This window comes from Trichosurus vulpecula, chromosome 6, assembly GCF_011100635.1.
Source record: "Trichosurus vulpecula isolate mTriVul1 chromosome 6, mTriVul1.pri, whole genome shotgun sequence".
NCBI lineage: Eukaryota > Metazoa > Chordata > Mammalia > Diprotodontia > Phalangeridae > Trichosurus > Trichosurus vulpecula.
The window spans coordinates 4,120,327-4,132,380 of record NC_050578.1 but is presented as its reverse complement, the minus strand read 5'-3'; the positions used below and the strand labels follow the sequence as shown (position 1 = coordinate 4,132,380).

Genomic DNA, 12,054 nt, shown 5'->3' with positions numbered 1-12,054 from the left:
CTCCTGGCTCTCCCTGCAGCTGGCCCCAGTCTCCCCATCCGAGGTCCTCTAGGCAGGCCCTGGCTGCCTTGGCCCTTTACTCTCCTCATCCTGGGCCTTGGCCTCCTGGTTCTCCCCACCCAAGATCCTCTACTCTTCTCCCTATACACACAACCCTCAGAGAGCTCCCTCAATTGTCACCTCTCTACAGATGACACTCAACTTCACACATCAAGGCCTCACTTCTCACCCTTAATTAACTGCCTGCTGGATACTTCGGCTATAAGTCTAGCAGGCCTCTCACACTCAACAAACAGAACTCGATATGATCGTACTCCTCCTGGGGCTCTCCTCCAAACCTGCTCCCTGTTTCTGATGAGAACCCTATCATCCCTCGAGTCACCAAGAGTCCCACCTCACCATCGTCCTGGACACCTTCCATCTCCCAATTCTACATTTCCCCAGTCTCTCAGGCCCTTCCTCTTCTAGTCATGTGCCCACCACGTAGCCCAGACCTTCCTATCCTCTCCCCTCAACTCCCCAAGCAACCTTCTACTGGGATCATCCAGTCTCCCTTCTACTCCACCCATCCCTCACCTAACTACCAAGATAATCTTTGCAAAGTACATATCTTCCCATGTCCTGCTCAAAGACTCCAGGAGACTAGTTAATAAATGCTAATTGACCACCTGGATCCTGGCTGTCTATAGGACACAGGGTGAGCTTGAAGCTCCCCACAAGAGGGTTCTTATCTGTCTTTACAGACTTTTTTAGAGCACTCTTCCATATACGTTGAGTTCCAGCCAAACACACTATCAGCCATTCCCCAAACCTGATACTCTATCTCCCATCTGCAGGCATTTGTACAGGGGGTTCCCCAGGCCTAAAATAGGTTTCTTCATTTCTGCAGCTCAGAAACATTGGCTTCCTTCAACACACAGCTTGTGCCACTTTCCCTGACTCCCTACTCATCAATAAGGTCCCTTCTCAACTTTCCTTAAACCTACATTTATCAATCTAGCGTATCTCCTCAGGGGAATGTCAGCTCTCATTTGAATTATCCCTACCATTTCTGAAGGCAATTGGGAATTATGCTAAGAGAATGATGTACCCACTGCACCAAGGGAGCCCGATGCACAGCACCAACCCAAGGAGCTCCAAGATCAAAGTAAAAAGATCTTAGACAAACCCAATGAACAGAGCAGCCTTTTTGTAGCCGCAAAGAACTAGAAGCAAAGTAAGTGCCCATCAATTTGGGAACAGAATTCACTGTAAGCAGCGATGAAGATGAGGAATTCTGAGAAGTAAAGGAAGATTTATATAAACTGGCACCAAAAAACCAGGAAAACAACATAATCAAAGACCACAATGTGGTAAAACAATGGGGGAAAAAACTCCACTGAACCCTGTGTAATTATCATGACCCTGCCTGGTCCCAAAAGGGACAGGAGAAAATGAACCTCCCCCCTCCTTGGCAGCGTGAGGACCCCTGGGCATGGAAGGCACTGGTCTACACCGCCAGGCTCCACTGACAGACTGGGGAGTTCTGTGGGAGGGCGGCAGGTTTTTTTCTTCTTTTTCTTCTTTGTTACGAGGGACAGCTCAGGGTGGGGGGAAGTGGAGGACAGGGAAGTTAAAGCTGAGACAGGAAAATCATACGTAAAGAAAAGATGACAACAAAAGTGAAAAACGAAACAAAGCTTTTTAACTGAGGCCCTTGAAGGCCAGGACCGTCTCACCGTCTTCACACCCCCCCCCCCCCAGGGCTGGCACGGTGCGCCCCAACAGTAGGCACAGAATCAATCTAAGTGACTCACGGTCACTTTCACTATGAAGGGAAGGATAATTATCCAGGTAATGAGAGCAGAGAAGGGAGAAATCATTATAAACTACTACTTGACAGTTTTATTTCTCAGGCATGGCACGAACAATCCTACGATTACAAGTAAACGATGCCTAATGAGAGACAGATGCTCTGACAGCAGATCAAACTTAAATTTCACACAGAGTATCAGGTAGTTTAGGTTATCAGCAACAAAGGTGAAAGCCAATCACAGACGGGTAAACTGAGGACAAAGCCATCCATGCTGAACACAGCACATTCCTAAGAGAAAATACTGACAAAAAAAAAAATCTCTTGACAAGCTCACATAAAAACCATTCTCCACGAGTAACCAACCTTTCTTTTATCTGTATCGCATCCCTCACGCAGCGCTGACATCCATTCAGGAAGCTCCCGTGCTTGGAGAGTCCTCGGCACTGTATTTTCATTCATCCTGAGAAATCTTGGGTTCTTTAAAGGAGGAAAAGCAAAAAACAAAGGTTTAGCCAAGATGGGGAAGGTCCTCCAGAGAAAGCCACAGGAAGTTCGGTGGGAGGAAGCAGGCACCCTTAGTCTACTAGCAGCTAGGCGCCCAGGCAAGGCATGTCAGGGAAGGGCAGTTACACTGACCAGGAAGAACTGTCAGCACGTTGGAATCCTGAGGCTGAACCAAGAACAAGACGGGTAAATTCCACCACAGAAGACCTGGGCTCCATGGAAGAGAAGCCACCCCTAACAAGCGGTGCTGACAGTGGAATAGACTGCCTCAGAGGGCTGCCAGTGAAGGCGGGCCCTCAGAAGTCCCTCCCTGCACAAAGAGCTGAGATTCAGTGATTCCTAGAGAGAACTCACAATGTGAGGCTAGGAGGAGGGGTGTCACATACACCCAGCGTGAAGGGAGCCATATCTAGCCATGCATTTATCTAGCTCTGGAAGGCAAATGCCTGCTGCTCCACACCATTAATATGAGGAGGGGTCTGCAAAGCAGCAGCAACAGGAAAACATCAAACCTCAAAAACATAATTTTAAAAATACCCACCTAGACAACAGACTAGATGAGCCCTAACATCGCTTTCAGGTCTAAAAGTCTGTAAATTTGGGGGGGTGCCTTTAAAGAATACTATTCAACCCAATGATGAGAAAGTTTGGCTGGGTAAAAGAACTCTCTGATGAAAGCACACACGTAACTCTTGTTCTCTAGGAATTAAACATCCCCCAGCCATTCATTACTTGGCTCCATTAACCTGTTCTCAGAAAAGCTCAGCAAACCCATCTGTCATCATCCTTCTACAAAGCCATCAGGAGAGCAGACATGGGACAGCGTGCTACAGGTCAGTCACTCCACAGTACCCTGCACCTCTCCCCCCAGAACTGCCGTGTAATTCTTCTGCACGTGCTTAGAGGTAAACATGCTTCTCCATGTTAAATGTCAGCTCTTCGGGGGCACCTCTGAAGGGCCTGGAACATCAGTGGGCACTCAATGCTTGCTGGGTGCCTGGCTGCTTGGATTCTTTTGTCTCTAGCTTCCAGGCACTCAGCCTAGAATTCAAGTAGTTCATGAGGTGCACAATATCCAAGCCACTGTTTCAATTTATTGGTACAGACAAAGCCTCCATGTTTCAAATTAGACAGGCCAGAGTAAAACCACTGTGCTTTTTAAATGTAGCTACAGTAATGCATTCAGGAGATATTCGAGGCAGCTCTGAGACCCTCAGAATTCTAATCAGCCAGCCTCCACTTGAAGCCATCCAGTAAAAAGAAACCTACCTGGACCAAAGGTACCCCTCCCACACCTGGACAACTCCAACTAGGAAGCTCTTCCTTACATCAGGCTGAACCGTCTGTACCTTTCTGTGATGTCTAGCCAGAGCCTGAACTCAAGTGGTGCCCTGATGAGCGGAGAGAAAGGGCTGAATGTTGAGATGTGGTGTAGCTGGAGTCAGCAAGACTTGGTGAGAGAAGGGATGTGGGGGAGGGATGGGAATGGAGAAGTCTTAGGATGATAACTCCACAACAGCCAACTAGAAGACAGAGGTGCCCTTGACAGAAAGTCAGAAGATGAATAGGTTATTGGAGAAGGATGGGGATAATGAGTTCCATCACTGTGTTTGAGATTCCTACGGAAAATGCAGTCTGAAATGTCCAACGAGTAGGGAATAGAGGTCAGGATGGGATCCATGGATTTGCAAGTCAACTGTGTCAGTTCCATGAGAGCTGATGAGGTCAGAGGTGAAGTGATAAGAAAGGACAGAAAAGGGCCCCAGACAGAGCCTTGGCAAGGGACAGCCACCAGGAGAAGAAAAGACAAGATGATGAAGGACATAGCAATCAGCTTCAAATCAACCTATTTTTAGTCATCAATAGTGGAACGTGGAAAAAGGCAAAGATGGATGCTGCTTATCCGGATTCCTTGAAGAGCTTCCCTGATGTTTGTCACGCCAAAAGACCCCAGGAGGTGTCAAACCACCCAACACAGCCTCCCTGCCACACAGGCAGCGAATGATACGGCCAACAGATTGGGCACTGCTAGGACCCATGGCTTCTCCAAAGATTTCCCTTGAGTTTCCTGACCTCCTCCATGTGAATTTCATTTTTTTTCTAGTTCTTTACAGTAAGCATTAGTTAATTCGATTGGTTGGGCATTGAATAAATAAATAAATTTAGGCAGGATAGTCATCTTTATTATATTGACTCATCCTACCCATGAGCAATTACTATTTCTCCAAATATTTAGTTCTACTTCTACAAACAGTGGTTTACAATTCTATTTATTTAGTTTGTGTATCCTGGTAGATAGACCCCCAAATATTTTATACATTCCATAGTTACTTCAAATAGAATTTCTCTCTCTATCTCTTCCTGAGGGTTAATGAATTCAGGTTGTGGAATTAGGCAATTTTTGGACACAGCCAATAAGGGAACTTATTTTGTTTGACTATGCATATTGGTTACAAGGAATATATTTTTCTTTTCATTTTCTTCCAATGGGGGGGATGGGTGAGAAAGAGATAAACTAGCTTTCTATTAATTAAAAAATATATGTATTTTTAAAAGGGTAAGTGGTAAACTTTGCCCAAAATTAGGCTTCCTGAAAACTAAAATAGATCAAACAGAAATCAAATGACTTCATAAGACTTCAAGAAACATTAGAACAAGATGAAGAAGTTGACTCACTATAAGAAAATATAACCGCTTGATTAAAAAAAATGACCTGAAAAACACATCACAGAAAGAATTTAAAAATCCTTGGAATCTCTGAAAAACCATGACTTTTAAAACCAGAGAACAAAATGCAGAAAAAAGAAGCCACCAATCACCTCCTGAGGAGACTCGAAAGGCAACGTCCCAGGAACGTCACAACCAAAGTCCAGAGCTTTCACAGTGGGAAAAAAATACCACAAGCACCCAGAGAGGATACCACCTGCCAAGGAATGAAATTCAAGTTCACACGATATCTGGAACCTCCTTCTAAAAATGAGAGGAGAGAGTAGGATAATTTCATATGACAACTTCCTTTTTGTGTCCTTTTATGCATATAAAAATGTTCAATTTTTTGATGTTGAAGTTCAGAATTGAAAAATAAATTTTGTTTTTTTAAAAGGCAAAAATAGATCATAAGACAATCCTTAACACAACCACTGAGATCATGGTGTCCAACAACTACGATGCCCAAGCAAGGCACAAGGCTAGAAAACAACCAGATACTAAACCAAGATGTCTACTACCACAGAGAACGTCCAGATGGCAAGAGGAAGGGTTCCTTAGAGCTGATGAGATCCTCCAGGTGCTGTGCTCCCAATGACCTCAGGTCCCAGAACTCCCTCAACCTCATTCATAATAACCCAAAAGGGACAAGTCCAATAGTCACAAATGAAAAATGAAATGCAACACATATGGAGCAGCATCCCGGCATGCAATCGGCTCACTGATCCCTTGACTTACCAGGCAACCAACAGGGATGGACCCTGCAGATGGACATGAACACAAGCCCAGAAAGGAAAAGGGAAGAAAGAACTGGCTGGACTGGTCCTATGGCAACCAGCTTAAAGAGTCCATAAGATCAAGGCTTTACCAACTGTCAGAAACTGACAAAAACATCCTCCCAGACTCCTGTTAAGAGACAAATAGGTTCTAATACCTAAACTGGGGCGGGGCGGGGAGGAAGCAAAGAAAGAACTAATGCCATCAATTAACATTAATGCCAACATCTGAAAGAAAATTCGAGTAGAAAGACTTGGATAGCATATCCAAAAAATTATAGCCAATCTAAAACACCTTAAACTACAAGATTAAAACAACAGATTCAGAAAATGCCTTTAAAAACCCCCAGACTCATAGACAGAGACTAATTTTAATATAATAATATCTATCCGTAAAATCCAAAGCTACTCCTCCTTATAATTGGGAAGCGCTAGAAACTTGCTAAGCATGCAAATAAAGGCTATCCCCTCCCCCCACCAAATTGTGAGTTCTGAAAATGCCCGTGAGAGCAACGACAAGAAACAGGAAAAAGAGATCAAATGAATCCTCTCTATTGGTGACATGATGACGTCCTTAATAAAAACCCAAACCAAAACACACCCTCAGAAAGCACTCTCTGAAAGTACAGAGAGCACCAGGAGAAAGAAGCCAGGTGTGCGCTGCAGTCACAGGTGTCCCAAGGGTGTCACTGTCTGGCAGTTCAACTCCATATCACTACAGGGATCCAGAGCGCCTCCGTTCTGATGACCACTCCACCTTGTCCACACACCTCACCTGTACTCTCTCCCTAGTGCTTTCAATACAAGTAACACAAAACAGACCATGCCATGGCATCCTGTTGTGCAACCTGTTCTGATCAGCAGCCTTGCCTCCCTTATCCTCCCCCCCCAACAACGAAACTCAGTAAAACGGTTTTTATTGTGTCAGATCAGCTTTCAGCCCCAGCTTTTGCCCTACCCTTATCAGACATTAAGGGGATTTGTTCTGTGAAATTTGGATTGAAAGGGCCACACTCGAGGACCTAGAGAGCCACATGTGGCCTCGAGGCTGCAGGTTCCCCACTCCCACACCCCTATTCCTCACTCCTTGAAACCTATATAAACCTTTTTATATTATTTATTCAGGGAGTCTTTGCCTTGTTTCAGATGAGACTCCCCAACAGAGGGAACCAAATAAACCCTAAGTAGTCAAAAAGATAAAAACACCAAGCATCGGCACTCAAACCCTTAACAAAAAGGTGCCTCCAAAATGCATTAGGTCCATCGGAGGTTCTATGTAGCAATGAAACCCAATTAAGTAGAAAAGGAAATTCCACTTAAAACAACTATTAAATGGATAAAATGGTGGTCAACTTGTACACTCAAGACATAAATACTGCTACAAAACCCTTTTTAAAGAAATTAAGAATGACTGAATTAATTTGGAATGTAGCATTTATTGTTAGATAACAATGTATGGGTTTTATCAGATTTTTCTTTTTCTGCTTTCTTTGGCAAGGGAAGGCTTACTGGGTGAGAAGACGCTATATGAATCTGATATAAAAACAAGCCACATTTTTGTCAGAATCATGGTAGAAGCAACATCTACTACAGTCCCTGCCAAGGGATACTAATTGGTCTCGGAGACTCAGATGGTTCAGACGACTAAGGCATGAAGTCCTTAGCAGTATCCTGGCTCCATCTGCATGATAGGCCTGAGCACAAGCAGCAGGGAGCGGAGACCTCAGGCATGACACTCTTCTAGCTGGGTGCGTCAATATGAGAGATGAGGAGGCAGGGGAGCAACGTCCGGCTGAATTAAGGCTAAACCACGACCGAGTATCCTTTCTAGGCTACTCTAACGAGAGGCAGCGAGGCGCTGCAGTAGATGTGACTTGAGATCCAGAGCTAGGAAGGCCCAGTTCCAATCTAGCCGGACACCTCTGGGCATGTAATGACCTGCCTACCTCAGATTCCGGTAGGCATAATAGTTATGATAATAATAACATTTACCTCCCAGAGCTTTTGTGAGGATAGAATTAGATATTTATAAAGCTCTTTGTGAACCTTAAAATGCTATATAAATTAGCCATTATTATCAAACCTCCTTTTGTTAAATGTTCCTACGGTGTGGTAGGAGCACTATGTGTCATTCAGGCTAGGCTAACATTTCCTTAAAAGATACTCAAACTGTTCTCAAGACTCATCTGGCTCAGGACACTGTGCCTTTAACATAGTTTCCTGAGGACCACAGAAGAAAACGCCAATGCAGTAAATGTCAGCTTCATCCTCAGATTTCTGACTGGCAGAGCAAGCTAGAGGCAGGAGAGCTGGACCCAGGGGGATCAATGCTCAACCTTTGCTGAGAATCCTTTCCACATCACGGCTAAGGAGAATTCCTTTTGGAAATTGCTACAAGAGGACTTGAGGTGCCAAGATGACGGAGTGAGGCAGGAACAACTTAAAAGCCACCTCAGAACTGATTCAGGAGCCGGGAAGCGGCTTGCCAACTCTGCGAGAAAGGTCAGGGAAGTCAGATCCAGCTTCACAGCAGAAGGCCCTACCCTGCTACAAGCCAGCAGCCTCAGAGACAAGCCGTTAGTCTGGGAAGCGCAGCAAGGCCCCACCCCAGCAGCCCAGGCCACAAGCCAGGCCACACCTCAGTCAGATCTAAACAACTGGAAAACTACTCCTTGCTCGTGGCCAAACCAAACCAGTATAATAAAAATGACAACTGTACCAAAATTAATCTATGTATTCAGTGCCATACCAACCAAATTACCAAAAATTATTTTATTGAGCTAGTATAACAAAATTCATCTGAAAGAACAAAAGGTCAAGGGAATAGATGAAAAAAAAAAAAGCTGTGAAGGAAGGTGATCTACAGTACCAGATCTCAAATTGTATCATACAGCAGCAATTATCGAAAGGATCTGGTACTGGCTAAGAAATAAGAGGGGAGGATCAATGGCACAGAGGAGGTACACAGTGCATTACAGTAAATGATCATGGTAACGCAGTACATGTTAAACCCAAAGATTCTAGCTTTTGGGACAAAAACTCCTTTCACAAAAACTGCTGGGAAAACGGGAAAAAGGGATTGTGGAGGTCAGAATCAGGAGAGCAGTTCCGGTGTGAAAGAATTCTCTTGGACCTTCTCTGTAGCCATTGGAGACGAGCTCAGGGCAGACCTCAAGAATGAGGGGGTGCTACTGGAAATGATGAGGAACAGACATGGGGGTCCTGGTGTCCTGAAAGAATTTAGAGTCTGCAAGTTAAAGAAAGGCATTTATCGGGGTGATGCACCCAAGCGGGCCTGCTCCCCAGGAGGTAGAGCCCCAGTGGGCTTTACTCCATGTGGGAGGCAGAGCGTAAGCCACAGGGCCCTGCTCCCCTAAGGAGACAAAGGTGGTTAGTCAGGTCAAAAAATATGGTTTAAAGACAATTTTATGGAATGGAAAGCAGGGGAAAAGAGAATGGGAGGAGCAAGCAGGGTTCCAAAATGCCTGGGACGTCAGGTAGACCAGACGTACCTTTATCATACAGACTTGTTCTGGAATTGGGGTGCTTTGGGAAAGTTCACAGGGAGGGGCTTCAATGCATCGCCTTCTTTGATCACTTGTCACATCCTGTATCCTGCTTGCTCCATTTGCTTCAGGCACTCCTTTCTACCTCATCGGGATGGCAGAAACTAGGTATAGACTAACATCTCACACCATGTACCAAGATAAGGTCAAGATGTGTACATGATTTAGACATAAAGAGTGATTCCATAAGCAAATTAGGAGAGCAAGGAATAGTGTACCTCAGATCTATAGAAATGGGAAGAGTGAGGACCAAACAAGATACAAAAAGCATTACAAAATGGAAAATGAATCATTTTGTTTATATAAAATTAAAAAGGTTTTGCACAAAAAAAACCAATGCAACTAAAACTAAAAAGGAAAGCAGAAAACTGGCAGGAAGGGGGGAATTTTGCAACACGTATCTCTGATACAGGCCTCATTTCTCAAACTGATAAAGAACTGAGTCAATTTATAAGAATACAAGTCATTCCCCAAGGATAAATTGCCCAAAGATATGAACAGGCAGTTTTCAGACAAAAAAATCAAAGCTATCTATAGTCATATGAAAAAGTGCTCTAAATCACTACTGATTAGAGAAATGCAAATTGAAACAACTCTGAGGTGCCACCTCATATCCGTCAGGTGGATTCACATGACAGGAAAGGAAAATGACAAACGTCGGAGGGGGTGTGAGAAAACTGGAACACATGAATTGTTGGTGGAGTTGTGAACTGATCCAACCATTCTGCAGAACAATCTGGAACTATGACCCAAGGGCTATAAAACTGTGCATACCCTTTCATCCACTGCTAGGTCTGTATGCCAAAGAGATCAGGAATAAAGAAAAAGAAAAAGACTTATCTGTGCAAAAATATCTTTTTGTGGTGGCAAAGAATTGGAAATTGAGGGGATGTCCATCGATTGGGAAATGGCTGACCAAGTTGTGGTATATGATTGTGATGAGATTTTATTGTGTTATAACAAGACAAGCAGAATGATTTCAGAAAAACCTGGAAAGACTTATGTGAACTGATGCAAACTGAAGTGAGACAAACCAGGGGATTTCACAGTAAAAGTAGTAAAGAACTGTGAATAACTTAGCTATGCTCAGCAATACAAAGATCCTAGACAATTCCAAAGAACTTCCTCCCCAGAGGAAGAACTGCTATTGTCCGAATACAGACTGAAGCACACTATTTTTCACTTTCTTTCTCTCATTCTTGTGTTGGTTGGTTGTTTTTGTTTGTTTGTTTTTTGGTTCGAGTCTTGTACAAAATGACTAATACGGAAATGTTTTAGAAAGGTATTGGATTTGCTTATCATCTCAGGGAGGTTGCAGGGGAGGGAGGGAGGGAGGAATAGAGTTTGTAACTCAAAACCTTAAAAAAAAGTATTAGGTTTAAACATGTAACTGGGGAAAACATTAAAAAATAAAATACTATTTTTTTAAAAAAGAAATTGCTACGTGATCTAGGATTTTCTCATTTTGTTCTAATACCAAGCCTAAAGCACCAGACCTGCCTAAATCAGCCTACGAAACAGATAATCTGCTCCATCAGTAACTCATTTCTTTCCAAATACAATCCTGAATCTCTCCCCTGATGGCCAGATTCACATCTCCAGCCGCCTCTAATGGACACCTTGAAGCAGCTGCCCCACAGTCATCTTAAATTCAACATGTCCAAAACTGAGCTCTATTTGGCATTTCGAAGGTCTCCACTGTTCCCACCTTTCCAATAATTCCATTTCTTATTCCTCCTTCCCCATCCACATACTCTGCAGCAATCTAGTGACAAAGGCCTCCTTGCTGTGCCTCAAGCTAGACACCTCCTGATTCCCAGGATGTTTACGGACCCTGGAGTTCTAACCCTCCTCATCTCCCTATCTCCAGGCTTCCCTGACTTCCAATGGGAAGTCTCAGCAGACATCCCATCTTCTATGGCCTTTTCTGATCCCCTTTAATGCTAGAGCCTTCCCTCTGTTGATTTGCTCCAATTTATCCTCTGTATAACTTGTTTTTGTGTAGCTGTTTGCATGTTGTCTCTCCTATATGGTGTTAAACCTAAAAATTTTGTTGAAGGAAACAACAGAGCTAGGTGATAGAAAAATCCATGTTGTTTATTATTTTCCCTTGAAGCACAGCAAAGCTAGCTTACTTGTACGTACAAGGAGTCAGAGTATAAACTCTGGCTGCCTGAACAAAGCAATGAGAAAACTTATATACGTTATTTTAGCAGAGCTAGCAAGCCTGTATGACCTCATTTTTTATGACCCCCATGTATGTTTAACCATGATACAAGAAGAGGATTTTCCTTAATGGAATAGAGTTGTAAAGGACGTCAACAAAAGTCAGTTGAAACTACAGCCCAGCGTCTCTGTGTCTCGTTACATTCCATAACATAGCATATACCTGTAGAATATTAAGCAAGGTAATCTCTCTTGGGGTTCGGGTAATGTCCTTAATGATCTGGCCTCGTTGACAGAGGTAAGGGTATTGCCTGAGCAAACTTTTAGAACAAAGAAGCCCAGGTCCTGGATCTTCATCCAGTTACTCATTAATGGAGGCTCTGGGTCTGGTTGAAATTAGAAATGATATAAAATAGTATATTATTTTCCACGTTGGCCATGATCTAGAGAGCGGGGGTCACTGGGGAGGGGCGGCTTTCTTTGTATCCCAAGGGTGCTCCTCCTCCTCTGGGGTTATACCTTATATGTGGGTTCTCTGTCC

The 12,054-nt window shown here is 43.8% G+C and overlaps 1 protein-coding gene across 2 annotated transcripts in view; it reads right to left on the bottom strand.

The window, feature by feature from the left end:
• Positions 1-12,054, bottom strand: part of WRN (WRN RecQ like helicase) — a 79,985-nt gene that overhangs the window by 66,344 nt on the left and 1,587 nt on the right. The window contains exons 1-2 of one of the 2 annotated variants that reach the window (XM_036765127.1): positions 2,432-2,466; positions 2,159-2,272 (exon numbers count right to left, since the gene is read on the bottom strand). In XM_036765127.1, coding sequence (XP_036621022.1) covers positions 2,159-2,254 — 96 coding nt within the window. In that variant the 5' untranslated portion in view covers positions 2,255-2,272; positions 2,432-2,466. Of the gene's footprint in view, positions 1-2,158; positions 2,273-2,431; positions 2,467-12,054 lie in introns of those variants that run through there. The other variant, XM_036765126.1, reaches the window with a different exon arrangement.